This window comes from Protopterus annectens, chromosome 9.part0 (assembly GCF_019279795.1).
Source record: "Protopterus annectens isolate FY-2018-M chromosome 9.part0, PAN1.0, whole genome shotgun sequence".
Lineage (NCBI taxonomy): Eukaryota > Metazoa > Chordata > Ceratodontiformes > Protopteridae > Protopterus > Protopterus annectens.
The window spans coordinates 1,523,474,510-1,523,493,312 of NC_056743.1; the positions used below are offsets into that span (position 1 = coordinate 1,523,474,510).

General features: G+C 41.8%; 1 protein-coding gene across 4 annotated transcripts in view; it reads right to left on the reverse strand.

Annotated features, from left to right (window-relative positions):
- Positions 1 to 18,803, reverse strand: part of LOC122812153 (E3 ubiquitin-protein ligase TRIM4-like) — a 778,173-nt gene that overhangs the window by 242,477 nt on the left and 516,893 nt on the right. For 3 of the 4 annotated variants that reach the window (XM_044084468.1, XM_044084465.1, XM_044084467.1), the window contains one exon: positions 11,848 to 12,078. In XM_044084468.1, the coding sequence (XP_043940403.1) occupies positions 11,848 to 12,078 (231 nt within the window). The remainder of the gene's footprint in view (positions 1 to 11,847; positions 12,079 to 18,803) is intronic. The other variant, XM_044084466.1, reaches the window with a different exon arrangement.

Sequence of the window (18,803 nt, forward strand, 5' to 3'; positions counted from 1 at the left end):
TGTTTATGGTATATAGTACTTCTGGAGTATTTCTGTATAGATTTTCTTTCCCAGCCTCTCCAGCTGTCTGCTATCCTTATTTGAGGGGAGCAGGGAGGAGGAAGGAAGCAACCTGGAGACCTTATCAGAGGCAACAGACATGACAGAAGGATTTTCAGCAATGTCCTTGATGAGAAACTGGCATTCCTTGGGTACCTTGTAGTACTGGTCTGACTTATTTGGAGCTGGAGGCTGAGAGTCCGGATGGGTGGAATTGGATGCAAAGGCATCCAAGAAGGCAGGAATTACAGGATGAATGGCTAATGGGCTAGTGGCCTGTACCTGGAGGAGGTCACAGTAACAATTCTGGACCTCAGACAGTTGTGTACTGTCCCATTTGAAGTGGTTACACATTTTAGATACGTCTCCCCAGAAGAGATCTTCTCCATGGGGGAGTCTGGCATTGGAATCCTCCTCAGGGGACGCATAATCTAATGGAGAAGGGATTTGTGAAGAGTAATCCAAAGGATTGTCTTGCTCTTCAGAAGAGGAGTCTTCGTCTTAGGTAGGATGAAGCCTAGGTCTCTTCTGTGGGGAAGCAGGCGAGGCCAGAGCAAAAGGACGACCTGATGGAGGCCCAACCACCATTAAGGCCTTAAAGAGGCCCTGGGAAAAGTTAAGTCATGCTTTCTGTGGGTCCTGGGGAGGACACACATGCTTGTTTTTTTTTTTTTTTTTTTTTTTTTTTTGTTTCTTCTTTGCAAGGATATCTATGTGGTGTAAAGAAGGACGGCCAGATGTAGGTTGACATTCCACAATATCCGAGTCAACATCCTCCCTAATAATGATCTGTGTAACCCCCCCCTCCCCCCACAGAGCCTTCTGACAAAATAAGCCTGGGTTCCCCCTGGATGTCAGAGGCCAATGTCCGAGAAGCCTCTCTGGACATGCAAACATCCACAGCCAAGGTGGCCTGTGAAGCTGGCTTGGCCTGTGGGTCCGTATCCTGGTCGGTGGGTGTCTCCAAACTCTCATGCACTTCAGAAGTGATGTCCAACTCGAGAGGAGTAGCTTTGGTTTTCGGCCTTTGTTTTTTGGACTTGCGCTTAGCAGGCTCTGTCACTGGGTCCGGAGGGGTATCCATCGTGCTCTTCATTAGAAGCTTAAGGCGTTGGTTTTCTAGGAAAATCATGAGAGAGAATAACCAACTCTGAAGGGTTTTCGGTAAAAAGGACTGGCAGATGGAACAGTTTTTTTGGTCGTGCTGAGGGCCAAGGCAAAAAAGGCACTGCATATGACTATCTTTATGTGGAATCGGTCTTCCACAGTCACACTTCCCTTTACTGGACGACATGAAACTCAAAGAAAAAGGCAAGTATAAGACAAAAAAGATTTCCCCAGCGGGGCACTTATCTTAGCAAATCAGAGACTCTGAAAGCAGAGCAACATCTGGGCCTGGTGATCCGACTGGCAGCAAAGAAGTTCTCAGCGTGGTGCGTGCGTACATCTCTTTTATGGCTGACGTGTATTGTTGGCCTATGTTAGATGTACCCCGCACGCTAGGTAGTAAAAGACTTTGACATATTGGCAAAGAATATCTTCTCATCAAAGATCCTGATGCAGCAGCCCTAGAGGATGCATCTGCAGAATCACAACTGCATTTAATAGAATGATAAGCCACCTGAGAAGTAGAACTCAACATGGAAATGGCAGAAGACTTTGCCTCAGAATCAGACATATCAGTCAGGATGCTCCCAAGTTAATAAAGAAGAGCCAGTATGTACCTAGTGATACGGGTCTGCTAGTTAATGGCCAGGAAGGCTAAGGAAGCAGACGTACAAGCTTTCCCCCATACCTTTTCATAGTACAATTGTCCTTATCAGAATGTAAAAGTTTAGAAGAGGACAATAATGTAGACAATTTGCCAGGGAAATCACAGCTGTGTCAGAGGAAGGACATTGCTGAGCTTCAGAGACTTTATAGAACCTGCCAGTCTTCTTAGGGGCAGGAGGCTGGGAATCAAGGACAAACCAAAGACAAAGTGTCCAAAAGAGCATCCAATACAGGAGGCACTGCAGAAAGCCTTGAGGAATCGATCTGTAAAAGTTCATAATACCGCTTTTGAATGTCAGAAACCTGGGAACAATCCCATTTAAAATGTTCTGTCCTACATGCCTCAGTATCTACACAGATAATTCCTCCATAGGGGAATCAGGAGAAAATGAATACTCTTCCTCAGACTCCAGGTTAAGAGGATAATGGATTTGAGAAGAGTAAGCCAAACTCTTCCCCAGAGAAACCAGATTCCCTAGGACACTTGGAAGGAGTACAGGACCATGGAACAAAAGCAGGGACAGGCAAGCCATTCGGCGGCTTTAAAGCCATAAGGGCACTGAAAAGCCCCTGAGTAAAGTCCTGCCATTCTTTGTGTGTATCCTTAGCTAGAGGGGGCCATTTGTCAGATTTTTTTTGCTTCTTTTTAAGGGAACATCAGCCTCAACAAATCAGGAGGCTCAGACCCCTACCTAGATTCGATGAGAATTCCAGGAATCTCCTCCATAACAAGAATTTGGGGGATTTCCCCTAGGCTCCTCCGATGTAATCAGCCAGGGTTCCCCCTCCTTATCTACAGCAAATATAGGCACAGCCTTGGCACATGCTGGTAGGTAGCCCCATGTAAGCCTCCAACTGGGTCGCAACAGAGGGAGCTGACACCGGCACCTGACCATCCTCAGGTTCTTCATCCAAACCAAAGGAGATGTCTGGAGGAGGCTGGACTGCACCAAATTCAATGCATGCCTTTTTAGCTTTTTCTTAAGTGACAGCTTAACAGCGCAGCAGGCAGATTCAGACACCATGGTACCATGAGCCAAGAGTTTTAAATTCTAGGTCTTCAAGTAAATGAAAACGGATGACAGACATGGAGAGTCTTTGGGACAAATATCTATGAAATCTCATACTGAAACAAAAAAGGCACTTCTCATGTCTATACTTATGGGGAAACTTGCTTCACACACTTGCATTTTCCCTTCCTGGATCACATGTCAAAAAGGTAATCAAGAAGAAAACAAATAGGAAGGTAGAGATCCCAAAGGTGCAGTTATCTTGAGAAGGCTCAGTAGTGGTACCAACACAACGAACATCTTGCAGACTGAATTCAAAGGTAGCAGTCAGGCAGGCGGCAAAGTTGTTTTGAGGGCTAGGCACTCATATGTCACATACGTACCTTACACCTTGGATGTAGGGCACATATCTGACCCACAGCACCTAGAAGGTATGAAGGCTTTGTATGCTGGGCAAAACTCAGCTATCCATGTCGGGATATCTCAGTTGTAAGGAATACTGTAATAATGATAAGGAAAGACATCTATTCCAGACAGCTGCTGAGATTGTAACTTAAGACTTGGAAGGTGCTGTAAACATAATGGAATATATTTTAGTGTGTGGTCTACCAAAAAAAACATGACAAAAGACTGATGTAGCTGCTGAACAGATTAAGACATTGTAATTTCAAGTTAAATAATAGCAAGTATAAAATCAAGTGACAAGTCTGAAACATAATGGTTAAATTCTAACATATGGTCTAACATGAGGATTTACATGCTGAAAAGTGCACACAACTGCAGAAAAAAAAGACGTAATGAATGCATGGCCAGAGTTCCCTTTTATCCAGGGTTCAGGTGTGTACTGTCATGTGGAAAGAATATCTGCCTGTACCAATGTGTCAGCAGCACTCTAGAACTCAGGCTGTTCAGGCTGTCAGCCTCCTGGTGATTCCCATATGTAATGAATTCTACTTCAATAGTGATTCATAAGAACATCAGGATATATGAAGTACTGACTTGTAATGGCATCTCAAGTAGGACAAATACTGCAGTGTTGTGCCATTTATACTGATGAAAAAAATATACCTAGTATTAGATTATCCATGAAACAGAGGCAATGCCATCTGAAGAAATTCAGAGGCCAAACATCTCAGAAGTGTGGAATGTTACTCTAAGTTCCCTGAAAACAGACACAAGTATGACAACTGTGATTATACTGCATTAACCTCTACATTCTAGACACACAGGATACCTGATGTCATATATGACAAAGATCCTCGATACAAATAAGGGCTTGTGTGACTGGGAATTCAAACATAGAATGTCCAGTCTCCACTGAGAACTATCCAAGGTGAAAAATCTCATGAAGAAGAGATGTAGCAATATCTAAAAGATACAGGAATACTCCACTGCAAGAACTAAATCTGTCACTATCTTGACTGTTGACAAGTAGAAGGCTGAAAAGCAGTCTAATTCAATTATTGAACTTGAAAACATCGCAAAGTACATGAAATGCTGGTGGTAAGAAATCAGCAGAGAAAGTAGTATTATTATGACAAGCTCTGCAAAATACTACAAAGGTGTACATATTACAGATAATACAAAAATCAGGGGACAGTTCACATTCTGAAAAGATGTTGGTAAAGCAGCCAAACAAGAGACCTCACATAGTTTATGGGGAAAGAGAGCCACACAGCAGAGACTATACATATATTTATAAGAGAAATACAGTGAAGTCAAAGCTGCAGAAGATAAGCAACTAGGCATGTCACACCCAGTCTTAATAGACACTGCAGCAACTGTGATAAACAAGAGTTGCAGAGAGACTTTTGAAGCTGGGTCTCTCAGTAAACCTGTAGTGCAACAACATGCGTCTCAAAAGGAAGGCCAGCTGTCCAATGTAAAATGTCTTGGTAAATTTTCCACATAAGAAAGAATGAGGAAGAAACCAGACATGTATACAGACAGTTCCAGAATTAAAAATAACTGCAAGAACAGAAAAAAATGTTAAAAGAAGTTCAACGAGTTGACAAGCATATTAAAGTTATTGTTTTAAAGTGATCAGTGTAATGTAATCCATGCCACCTCACAGCTATATATTTTACAGCATAAAGGATATGGTAATTAAAAATGTATAGATTCAGTGCTAGCCAGAATTACTCACAAATTACTATAGTAATTTGCATTTCACATGGTACACTTATCTTCTGGAGAGAGAGAGATCTGTTTGAATGTACATCTCAACAAAGTCAGGCCACACATCCTGTCCTGTGTCTGTATTTTTTTGCCAATCATGACACTGAGGTATTGGTAAAGAAGAGTTTTGCGAGTGTGCTCAGTAGCCTTGTATCATGCATCTAGTTCTAACACCAAATGCAATATAAGCAAGCCATATTACGGACTGTGATCTTATACCACCAGATATATTCTGTTAACCATACTGCCAGCACAGTTAAAAGGCTATTCTGGTTTGAGTTGCAACAGCTGTTTTAAAAAAGGAACATCAGTCAGCATGCCAAATACCTGGTGCAAATAGCACAAACTGTACAAAACACCAGATAAAGACAACTCAAGAAAAATATCCTGCATTCCTTAGCCTTACATCTCAGAATGGAAACACTTGTATTCTTAAGTCTCTAGTGAGAGAAGATGAGCACCAGTGCTACCTGAATATGAACAGAAGAGGAGGCAGCCAGACAACCACTACAGCACACCAATCTGGGTAAACCAATGGACAAACAAGTATACTAAATTAATATACTCCAAAAACTTACTGCTTCAACATAAGAAAATACAGGCAGATTACTTCGACAGGAGTTCACATAAAAGAGGTCACAGACTAACCAATACTTATTATTATTATTAGTTTTGCAGCAATCATTTAAAAATGGCACAGAATTAGGATTACACGAAAGTTATGTACTTACCATAATGATAGATCCATGTTGTCTTACTTTCATCTGGTTCAGCATATGGGACATCAAATCCAGTCGGATCTCGGCACCTTATACTACAGTATTGGATCCAAGAGATCTGACTCCTCCTCTACTCAATTCCCTTCTCCTAGCCGATTTACCTCAGATACAGTCTGCTGACCGATTTCAAATGGTCTCTAATAATCATAAGAAGGAAATGAAGAAAAAGGGATATTGTACATTAACTATCCACTATAGAAGAAAACAGAACAAGAGACACACAGGGTCCCAACAAAGCCTGATTGTAATTTTTCATCTTCTGGGGCTCAATTTGAAAGAGGGAAGGAAGGAGACAAGTTGAATAAGACAAAAATAAGACAACATAGATCTATTGTTATGGTAAGTACATAGCTACTGTATCCACTGTTGGCTATTATCGTCCGATTCAACATGTGGGACAGACTCTCAAGCTACACAAAAGGGGCCTGGGTGGACTCAAGGAAGGACATACCTGAGAATGGCAGAGCCAAAGAATGTTTGAGTTCTGGACTGCACATCCAATTTAAAATGAGATATAAAAGGTACGAGTTGTAGACCAAGTTCCTGCTGCACGTGCATCACTGACAGGTACTCTTTTTGCAAATGCTGTTGAAGCTGCCATCGCTCTGGTAGACTGATCCATAGATTTAGAATGTAAAGATAGCCCTTGTATCTTATAAACAAGGAAATGCAATGTGTTAACCATTTGGAAAGTGTAAATGTTAACACATGTTGTCTTAACTTTGTCTTGGAAAACAATATAAAGACTATTAAAACAGGCCAATTAAGTATGGTGTAAAAAGAATCTGAGATGTCTATGGAAGTTTAAGGTATGTAGGGTATGTTCTCTCTGGTTAGTAAAGTTTGAAAAAATACTGGCAAATCAGTTTGTTGGTTCAGAGTCCAATTCCACCTTGGAAAGGAAGGAGGGATTCATCTTCAGTAAAACTCTGTCCTTGTGGAAAGTTAGGAGGGGTAGTTTGCATGAAAGTGCTTGTAGTTCCAAAACCTGTTTTGCTGATGTAATGGCAACTAAAAAGATAGTTTTCCAAGAAAGGAGTTTTAAATCTGCTGAAGCTGCCAGTTCAAAAGTTTTTTGAATCAAAGACTGAAGTAAAATTGTAAATGGGGGAGGGGGAGACTCTCAATAAAAATGTTCCTCTAAGAAAGGTCTTGGTCACCTTAAGAGATACAAAAGAATTAGGATGCCCAATGGGAAAAGTTGAAATGGCAGCCATCTGGACTTGCAGAATAACTGGAACTCCCCATAAAAAGTTCAGAAAGGAAATCCAGAATTGCTGGAAGAGAGGCTGAAATAATTCCTTTGAGGATGCCCAAACAGAATTTTTTTTCAATTTACTTTTCTAAATCTTCTTGGTTGATTCCTTCTGGGAAGAAGAAATTATGTGGACTACAGGGGAAGAAAGCCTGGCATCTTTGGCCAAAAATAAAATTGGAGAAACCATGCTGTTAGCTGTAGGAATTAGAGATTTGGTAGAGGCATCTCGGAAAGGTGACTGAGGGGATTAGGGTGGGATAGAGAACCCATGGTGGGTGCAGTAGATGAAGCAAAAGAAAGGGGAACCATACCTGCCTAGGCCAAATGGAGCAACATGATTACCTTGGTTTTACACTTCATGGCTTTCTGAATGAAACTGGTGAGAAAAGGACTTGGTGGAAATGTGTAAAAAAGACTTGAGGGCCAAAAAATGAACCACAGCATCTCTCGGTGACTGTCCCCGTGGAAGGATGATGGTGAAATAACTGCACATTTGCTGTTGAGGTAGGAAGCAAGGAGGTTACACGCAAGGCTGGCCCCTGCAGCAGAACATCTCTGTTGCCACTTTTTGTTTGAGAGACCACTTGTGTGGCAATAGTACAGCTTAGCTCAACCAAGTCTGCTAGTATATTGGACACCCCAGGAATGTACGTTGCTACCAGAAAGTGGTCTAAAGACATCACCCACTGCCAAACTCACATGGCTTTCTGGCAAAGAGGTTATGAATGTGTTACGCCTTGTTTGTTGAAATACCAGACAATTAACATATTGTCTGTGTAGAGAGCAATCGCATCCTTTGGTAGACAGTCCTGAAAAACCTGTAACATTAGGAGAACTGTTCTCATCTCCAAGATACTGATGTGAAGTTTGGCCTCATTCCTTCAACTGTCTTCCCTTCAAAATGCCCCACCACTACCCTAGAAGGGAGGTGCTCGTGGTGACTATGGCCTTGGGAGCCTCATGACAAAAAGATCTGCCCTATACAAATGACTGGGACGTAATCTACCCATTTATGTGATTCCTGCATACCTATATAAGATGGATTAAATTCTGGTGTGAAGGGGGTGAAATTTCTGTGACCACTGTACTGCTAACATCCACTGTAGGATTCTCATGTGATATCTGGCTAATGGAACCAGTGTTACAGAAGAGGCCATAAGTTCTAAACGACGTAAAGTGAATCTTGCTTGTGGTCGAGGATGTTACATCACTTGAAAAGCTACTGACCTTAACAAGTTGACTCTTGCAATGGGGAGTTTCAACAATTTGTTGAATAGTGTCTATTTGGCAACCTATAAATTTGATGCTCTGAGAGGGAACAAGTTTGCTTTTCTTGTAATTGGTTGGTATTCCCAACTAGTTTGCAAGAAATAAAGTATCTCAACAGGAGACGTCTTTGAGCAGGGGTTGGATTTTGGGAATCTTCTTCATCATCTAAGTCATGTCTTCAGTGACAAAACACAGGACATGAGTGTACGTGCTTCCTCCTGCATGTCCCTTTCTTGGGAATGTATCTCAGGGCCTCTGATAGAGACAACTCGGAGTCAGACAGGGAGGTAAGAATGTCAAGCAGTCTCAAAGATGATTTGGTCAGCCTGTCCCTGTTGACCTGACTGACAAGGAGGAGGTAGGTACAGCATCCAATAGGAATCGGACTAAATCCAAACTCTGTGCATACACCAGTATTCCTGGGTCAGCCAAAGCACACTCTGCAGCCTCAAAAGCTGGCTCAGCTAAAGGAGCAGAGGAAGAACTACCCCTCTCAGCAAAGTCTGTAGCCTTCCCAACTCCAAAGGAGGTCTACATGGAGTAAGGCTATCTAAGGGACTCCAAATCAGATGTTCTGGCTCCCGGACTCTTCCCAACCAGAAGGCAATGGTGGTGAGAAAGTGAGGGAAGATTTCGAAGTTGAAGTCTCCAAGGCTATCAGATTCGATGTTGGTACATAGGAGGGGTATGGACCCATTTGCACTGGCTCCAGAAAGGGATGCAGTGTTGGAACTAGTACGGACGGTATCAATGGGTCTGATCCTGGGTCCTCTCCTTGGGGAAGGGGTCAGGAAGACACCATCTGAATGTGTGTCTAAAGAAATTTCCTCCTTATACAGCTGACAAACATTTTGACTAGGCTTCTGGTGGATCGTCCAGACCTCGAAGATGAAGCTAAAGACAGAGGACATGACAGTAGCTTTTGAAGTATCAGAGAATTAAATCTGGGCGGATCAGAAGGTTTCAGGGAGGGAGTTCAGATCTCAGTTGCAGTTGGATCCAACTGCCTTGACAACTTAGATGCCAGACCCAGAATAACACTTGGATCCGGAGACCTTTTCTTTGGTTTCTCTGTCCTTTCTTCTTGCCTTTCTCAATCTGTTTTTCTTCATGTTTCTCCCTTTCTCTTTTCCTTTAAATTGTTCTTGCTCTTTCTCTCTCTTTTTGTTAGATGCAAGACAGGTGGAAGTTGCCTTGGATTCAGTGGACATTCCAGACTATATCAGAGGGGAAATAAGTCCCTTAAGGAAAAGTTTTTTTTTTCCTCTCTTCCCTGAAGAGCTCTGGTTCCAAGGGGAGCACAGATACTGCAGCTCCCCTGTAAATAGGAAGGACCCAGGCAGAACACATAAAGGGAATGCAGGTCTGAGGGACGGGGCATTTTTTTGTCCACAGGCAGAACACTTTTTGAAACCAGTAGACTTTTCAGGCATAAGAAAAACTTTTTAACACTAAGAAAAATTCTAACATTACATTCCTGGTAACTATGAATACATATATGCCTATATATCTCTATACATGCGCACACACACACACACACACACACACACACACATATATATAAATTATATATATGGGATCCAGTCACTACAACGAATTTACGTTTCAACGAAACATAAATTCACGAGTCCACATTTTGTCGAAAATGCACTTTCACGTGAAGATAAAAATAAGAAAAAACAAAACAAAAAAGTAGTTATAAAAACATGCAGTTTGGATGTAATCTTAGTTGTACATCAATGTTTACTGTTGATGTACAACTAAGCAAACTAGTGCCGAGATCTTGGTGCGGTGGGGATAAGGGAATATTCCCTTTTCCCCACTGTAGTGCGATCTTGAAGTGAGAATATTAAAGTGGGGGTGGGGGGCAGCTTAGATTTTTTTTGTGCGTTTTTTGTTTCGGATAGGGATTCGGTGACTATACTTCACAGAAAGTGCAGTTTCGTTGAAGTGCACTTTCGCTGAGGTGGGGATCTACTTTTCTTTTTCGAACAAGTGTAATTTCAATGAAGACAAGTAGATCCATATATATATCTATATCTATATATATCTATATCTATATCTATACATATATATATATATATATATATCTACACACACAGACATAGATACTTGTACATATGAACATACATGCATATACATACGTGTGTGTGTATGTAGATATATATATATATATATATATATATATACACACACACATATACATATACACACACACAAGTTGGGAGGGTGGCCTAATCATTAAGGTGTTTGCCTTACAAACACAAAGTGCAGGGTTTGAGTCTCACAAGGGATAATTGGCTAGGCTTAAAATGTCTCGCAAGGGCAGTTAGCTTAGTATGAACCTATGAAGTGTGTGTGTGTGTGTGTGTGTGTATATACATATATATACACACACACACACACACACACACACACACACACACACACACACACACTTGCATACATATGAGAAAAATAATATACTACCAACCTTACTTAGCTATAATCCTAGAAAGATCTATATTAAACTCAGTATAACACTATTTTACTTAACTGCTAATCTACAAAGACCTATGAAAGAACACTATGTAATCTGCAGGAAAAAATACTAAAAAGTTCCATCTATTCCACTCTCAAAACATTCTATCTAAAGAAGCAATTTAGAAAGCCTACGTATCTAATTATACTAATCCTAAACTAACAATTATCCTATAGGGAGGACTGAGCTGAGAATAATGAAAAGTCTACTGCTTAATGTGAAAAAGGTGGAGCTCTCAGCAAACATGTCTGGTTTCCAGGTGACAATGCAAATCAGCTAGGAGGAGGGAATGTAGGGGAGGTGATGTAAGGTGCTGAGGTCACAGCCGAACAGATCCAACTTACCACATGTTGAATCGAGACAACAACAGACAACACTGGATCTTATTTTACCATGTATACTAACAAAGTACATAATTTTTGATGCAAAAGACAAGGCACCCCTTCATTTTATTTTGGTGGGAAACACAGTTTCCTATATATTTTTTCTTGGAGCTGTAACTTCCTTCTGTGACATCAATACTGAACAAGCTACCGGGTCATGAAGATGAAATCAGGGTGAGCCTGAAAATGACTGACAGATCAGCAATGAGCCTGAAAATGATTGTGACAGATTAGCGATCTACCCAAGTAATAAAACACATTATCTTGAAAATTACAACTTGTCTGATTACATAAAACGCTTTGATGTTCTGTGTAAAACCACTTCCTGAAGCTGTCATAATATCATTTTTGTAGCTGTCACTATCCAGAAAAAACTATGTAGACAAAATAATCAGTCTTCAAAAAGCTCACGATATACAGATTTTCTTTAAAATAAAAACTACATCCCAACAAATGTAATTCAGCAAAACAGTCATGCACATGAAGATGATTAATAGACATTTATAAACAACATTAACTTGCTGCTTTATATAAATCCTACTTTTAGTGCAAACTGAAAGTAACAAAGACATTTTTGTCTAGAAGTACAGAAAACCTGTTGCTTTTCAGTTTAACTTGTGACCACAAGACAGCTCACCGTGTCAGCAGATAGATCCTGATTCTCTAGCTTTTTCAACAATTCGAATGTGAGATGCTGAAGCCTCTGCATCATATCTTTTGTGGTCGTGCGGACCTCATTTAACTGGCGTTTCTTTTTCTCTTCTTCAGAATCCATTCTCATTGTAAATGTATTTTCTTCTATCTCCAGAATCTGGTGCAGCTTGGAAAACCTGTCAATGATCTGTTCTCTTACAGAATCACCTTTCTTCTAAAAGTTAGGGAAAAGAAGTTTACAATGCAAATACTTCCAAAAAAAAAAACATATCTCTAAGAAATATGCACACATATAACCCATGTGCATACATACATATACAGATAGCTACATTAGAAGACTTCTATCATCATTGTAAAAATGAATGAACATGACGAATATACTATGGAAAAACTGGAGGTAACAACTGAATTCTTAATATATCAGTTGGTCTATGATGGGACACTTCCTGTTGGCTTTTCACAGCTAGTAACATCCTCTCCAATCACAACTTGGGATTTTTTCAGAAGATCCTGGGTTAAGGAACCTCAGTCATACCTCTCAACCTCTAAGCAAAAAAAATCTGCACAAAGTCAAAAATAATAGGGGGATAAAGGGATGTATTCTAAATACTGCTCTTATAGACTTAAGAAAGTTGCTAGAATAACATATTTTGTGTTTGCCTGTATTTTCTGAAGGATATGAAGTCTGAAATTCAAATGTCAGATATTATTTAGTGACCACAGTTCTTCAATGATTTGACAGAAAAACACAAATTTTATGAAGAACAGACTTAAAATACGAGACAATAATCTGGACATTCTGCTAAAATCTGAACAGTTAAGAGCTATGTGCTCAGTGGTTAATACTGTGGTATTAGCACTCTACTATTGCATACCTAGCAGTCACTCCACAGGCTATTCCTAAACACTTAACAGAACATTTCTTGCACAAATCAAGACAGAATGCTTTGGCAGTTACGTCTGGATGCCACAAATAATCCAGGATTGAATGATTCTATCTTAGTTAAGAGTAATTAAAAAAAAAAGGCTCAAGTCTAGATGCTTCCAATTTTTTTACTTATTTTTATTTATTTGCTATTCATTCTTCCCTGGTTCAGAAAGTTGTCAACTTGTTGTCCAATCAACTTTTTCCTATGTGGGGATTGTTTTAATTCTCATTTTTTATATTCTGATTGGACAATTGTGGTATATGACTTGAATACTTTATGGGATTGGTTCTTATTTTTAGCTTGTTGATTGGTTAAAAATTGGGGTGCGTGTTTTTCTACTTGTTTTAACTAGTTTATTTGATTGTTTCATTCACAGTTCTGATGATGTCTTGCGATGTAAGGGCTTAGCTGTGACTGATTCTTTTAGATTGATTAAACTTCTGGTTTGAATGCTGCCTGGTAAGTTTATTATTTTACAAATCAAGAAAGAAAAAAAAGACCTACACTGCTAACGGCAAAAATAAAAGTAAATGCTTGCCCAAATTACACGGAATTCCAAAAACTGATACTGTATACCCAGGATGACTGGACACACCGAGAACAGGTTGATAATTTTACTGAAGCAACCAATTCACAAACATTATAAAGCAGTTCTTTCTTTTGGATATTAATAAAATCATAACATACAGTGGATATAAAAAGTGTACACACATGTGACAACAATCTCCCATATTCTCCATATGTCTGGGCTATGGGGTAGGGTTGAAAGATGGAAGCCTTTTCTTACACAGAAAAACATCCAGGCCCAGTTAAATTTGCAAAACAACACATCAAGTCTCCCAAAAGCATGTTGGAAAATGTGTTATGGTCTGATGAGACCAAAGATGAACCTTTTGGCAACAATTCCAAAAGGTACGTTTGGTGCAAAAAAAGAAGTTATGTCTTACCATAACGTTCCATCTGTATTGTTGATCCTCGTTCAGTCATTACGCATGGGTATCGGTTCCGAGCTACCGAGCCGGCCATTTTCCAAGCTCATGTCCACTTCAAACTCTCGAGCTAAACTCTTACCCACGATCTCCCTCTCCCTGTTACCTCAGATTGAGTTTGCAAGTTAAAGATGGTAGAGGCTACCTCTGGTCAAATAACCTAAGAGAACCAGATGGTGAGATCCACTAGAAACCACAGGAGGGGGAAGGAGGGAGGGTCATTAATGACTGAACAAGGATCAACAATACAGATGGAACGTTATGGTAAGACATAACTTCTTTATCTGATATTGTTAATCCTCGTTCCTTCCTTACGCATGGGACAGAGTCCCCAGCCCTCTCTATTCCTGGGAGGCTCTCATGGAAGGACATTTCTGAGCACCATAGAATTGAAAGATGCTCTTCCCCTGGAGGCCAAATCTAATTTGTAATGATTGATGAAGGTATGAGGCGTAGCCCAAGTTGCAGCTGCACAGATGTCATGTAAAGAAGCTCTGGCATGGAAGGCAGCAGAAGTTGCCACCGACCTTGTTGAATGAGCTTTCATGGTAGTAGGCAACAAAATGTTACGATGTGTGTAAATAAAGGTCACACAGTCCTTCAACCATCTAGCTAATTTGACCTTAGCAACAGCAGATCCTAATCTAGGTCCAGAAAAGGCCAAAAATAACTGGTCAGATTTACGAAAGGGTTTAGTCCTGTTTAAGTAAAAATGGATTTGCCTATGTATATTTAGGGTATGTAGGCAATACTCTCCTCTGTTTGAATGATTGGGAAAGAAAACTGCCAATTCAATGGCTTGATTAATGGACATTTCAGAGATCACTTTACGGAAGAAATAATGGATTAGTTCTCAGAGACACTCAATCGCTATGAAAAATTGAGTATGGACTCTTGATATATAAAGCTTGAAGTTCGTCTGGCAGAAGTAATAGCGACCAAAAACAAGGTTTTCCAAGACAAATACTTGTAGGTCGCAAGAACAGGATGGTTCGAAAGGTGCCATTGTCAGAGCTTGAAGAACAAATGATAAATCCCATGGTTGAATAGGTTTCTCTAAAAGATGGCTTCAGATGATTCACACTTTTTATGAAGGTCTTGCACAATTTATGGGACATAAGAAAGGAACCTTGGACACCCTCATGAAAATCAGAAATTGCAGCCAAATGAACTCTAATGGTACAGGCAGATAGACCCGACTGAAACAGGTCGGCCAGATAGTCTAGTATTAACGACACTGGTGCTGAAAAGGGGTCTACTTGTTTATCTTTCAGCCAACAGGTAAATCTTTCCACTTGCTCAGATAAGTAATTCTAGTGGAAGACTTATGAGAAGCAATGAGAATATCACGTACTGGTAAAGAAAGATCATTCTGCCTGGCAATCAGGGGAATTGGAGTAGCCAAGCCATTAGCTTCAGGCTGTTCCGGCTGGGATGAAACAGGTTCTGTGGGTGTGAGATAAACTCCGGGGTTGGATGGAGAATCCATGGTCGATCTAGTAGGTGAGGCCAAAGGAAGGGGAACCAAATCTGTCGAGGCCAATATGGTGCTATGAGGATCACCTTGCTCTTCAACAGTAGGGCTTTCTTCAGAAACTGGGGAAAGGGTGGAAATGCGTAAAGAAGACCCGAGGGCTAATCGTGGACTAGAGCATCCCTGGGTGACTGTCCCGGAGGGGGAATCAGGGTGAAGTAGTTGCTGCGTTTGTAGTTGGTCAGGGATGCAAAGAGGTCTCAACAAGGACGGCCCCAGCGGTGGAAAATCTCTGCCGCTATCAAGGGATTCAGGGACCACTCGTGAGGTTGAAGAATGCACTTGCTGAGTCTGCCTATCACGTTGGAACTCCCGGGAATGTGCGCTGCTAGAATAAAACTGTTGGTAGCCATTGCCCATTGCCATATCCTCATGGCCTCTTGACAAAGGGGGTAAGATTTGGTTCAACCTTGCTTGTTGATATACCAGACCACCCGCCATGTTGTCTGACTGAATCGCAATTGCCCCAGACGGCAGCAGGGGATGGAATGTTTGCAACGCCAGAAGCACCGCCCTCAGTTCTAGAACATTTAAATGCAGATGGGCCTCCAGTTAGGACCAAGTGCCTTGGACTGTCTGTCCCTGACATAGCTCCCCCCACCCCATCAGGGAGGCATCCGTGGTCACTGTGGCCTTGGTTTGCTGGGGGGAGAAGGGGTGAAACATTGTGAGAGATTGTGTGTCATCCACCAATTTAAATCCTGTTTGCACCTGTGGGTTACTCGAATCATGGCTGAAAGTGGATGCTGAAAAAGATACCATTGGGTGAGCAGTAGCCATTGTAGAAGCCTCATGTGAACCCTGGCCAGGGGAACAATGGTGATGGAGGCTGCCATGGAACCCAACAGCTGTAGAACTGAGTGAGCCGTGGATTGTTACTTTGAAAAGATTGGAATTAGTTGTTGCTTTATCCTTAGAATTCTGCACTGTGGAATAACAGCTCTGCAATTTTTTTGTGTCCAAGATAACCCCTATGAATTCTGTCGACTGAGATGGGGTGAGATTGGATTTCTGCCAGTTTATGGTTAAGCCTAGCCTTTGAGCAGTGAGGAGAGAGTATGTCAGGGCTTTTTCCAGTAGATGTCTGGTGGGGGCAGAAATGGGCCAGTCGTCTAGGTATGAAAACACCTGGAATCTTTGAAGTCACAAGTGAGCTGTGACAACTGCCATGCACTTTGTGAACACTCTGGGAGCTGTAGAGAGTCCAAAGGGCTCCCGCACAGAAGCGCAGAAATCTTCTTGATGGCCTGTCCACCTTTATGTGGTAGTATGCATCTGAAGATCTATAGAGCACATCCAATAGTCTTTTTGATCCAAAATTGGTCTCCAGTCCCCAGTTTTCTTTGGCACCAAAAATGGTCTCGAGTAGAATCCGGATCCTATCTGGTCTGGAGGGACTATTTGGATGACTCTTTTTCTTAGTAGCTTTTATATCTCTAGTGCTGCTTCTTCCCTTTGACTGGGTGGATCGTCACGAAGTTTTCTTTTAAGGGATGGGACAAAGATCGAAGGGGATATGATAACAGGTAGTTATGTACTCACCATAACGATCGATGTATGTGGACCATCTCGCCTCACATTCTTTACTCACGGGTTCAGAGCCGAGAATCGGCTCCGACTCGGCCAACTTATTTCTCTAGCACGAAGTCTCTGATTGGCTGGGCTAACCCGGTATCCCAAAATGCACCTCGCCCTAGCCCCAGATCTAGTTTGCAGTCATTCCAGTCAAACCCCACACACAACCGCCACTGGAAGGAGCTCCAGCCAGAAAGGAAAGAAAAAACAACTGACACTGAAGGGTTCTCAGAGCCAATTTTCCTCCAAATCCTATAGGAAGGGGGCAGGGGGGAGGGTATGCAAGAATGTGAGGCAAGATGGACCACATACATCGATCGATATGGTGAGTACATAACTACCTGATGTTATGTGGTCCTATCTCGCCTACATTCTTTACTCACGGGACAGTGTCCCCAGCACCTCTATCCTGGGCAGCTCATAGGAAAATACTCCTGAGAACGGTGGAACCAAATGAAGCCCGGCCCCTAAAAGCCACGTCTGACTTGTAATGAGTAAGATAAAGGTGTGCGGAGAGACCCAGGTGGCCGCAGCACAAATATCATCCAATGAAAGCCTGGCATGGTAAGCTATTGATGTAGACAATGCCCTGGTAGAGTGAGCTTTGACGGGAAAGGGGAAATTTCTGTCTGCTGACGAATAGATAAAGGAAATACAATCTTTGATCCATTTAGAAATTGTGCTCTTGGAAATAGGACAACATGTTCTGTTTTCTGAGAAGGACACAAACAGTTGATCAGACTTAATATGCTTAGTCCTGTGTAAGTAGAATCTTAGTTGTCTGTGCACATCCAACTGGTGAAATCTAAACTCTGCTTTATTGGAAAAGTTTGGAAACAACACTGCTAACTCAACAGACTGATGAAGATTAACGGTGGATGACACCTTCGGAAGGAAGGACAGGTTAAGTCTCAGGGAAACTCTGTCCTTGTGAAAGGTCAAATACTGAGGTTTAATGGACAAAGCTTGAATCTCTGATACTCTTCTGGCCGATGTAATGGCTATTCGGAAAGTCGTCTTCCAAGACAGAAATTTTAATTCACAGGTGGCAGCCAGTTCAAAGGGCAGTGAAGTGATGGCTTGTAACACAAGGTTTAGATCCCATGGCATGACAGGTTCTGAAACAGGAGGGCGAAGTAACCAGGCGCCTTTCAAGAAGGCCTTACAAAGTTTATGGCCCATAAGAGATGTAAGATCCGTAAGGCCCGTAAGATGTATGAAAATTGGAAATTGCAGCCAGCTGCACCTTAATGGTAGCAGGCGCGGAGCCCTGTCAGAAAAGCATGGCTAAAAAATCTAAGACCGACGGAATTGGGGCTGTGAAGGGGTCCAAACCTTATGCCGGAGCCCAAATGGAGAATGTCATCCATTTGCTGGAATAAATCCTTCTGGTGGAAGACTTATGAGACGAAGACAAGATGTGTACCACCTCAGGTGAAAAGGAATGTCATCTAACTAGTGATGGAAGTGGAGCAGCCAGGCTGTCAACCTGAGGGTTCGCAGGGAGGGATGGAGTTGTCCTGACATGTGAATCACTAGGTCTGGCAGTGGGTCCAGGGTCCAAGGACCGTCCACTGCGTACTGCTGAAGAAAAGGGAACCATACTTGTCGAGGCCAGTGTGGAGCAATTAGAATCATCCTGCTTCCCAAGGATATGGCTTTCTGAATCACTCTTGGTAACAGAGGAAACGGAGGGAAAGCATAGATTAGACCGGAGGGTCAATCGTGGACTAGAGCGTCCCTGGGGGACTCCCCCTGTGGGGGGATCAGTGTGAAGTACTTGCTGCATTTGGCATTGAGAGGGCTGGCGAAGAGATCGCAGCAAGGCTGACCCCACCTGTTGAAAATTTGAACCACCACTCGGTTGTTCAGGGACCACTCGTAAGGCATCAGAATAGCTCTGCTCAGCCTG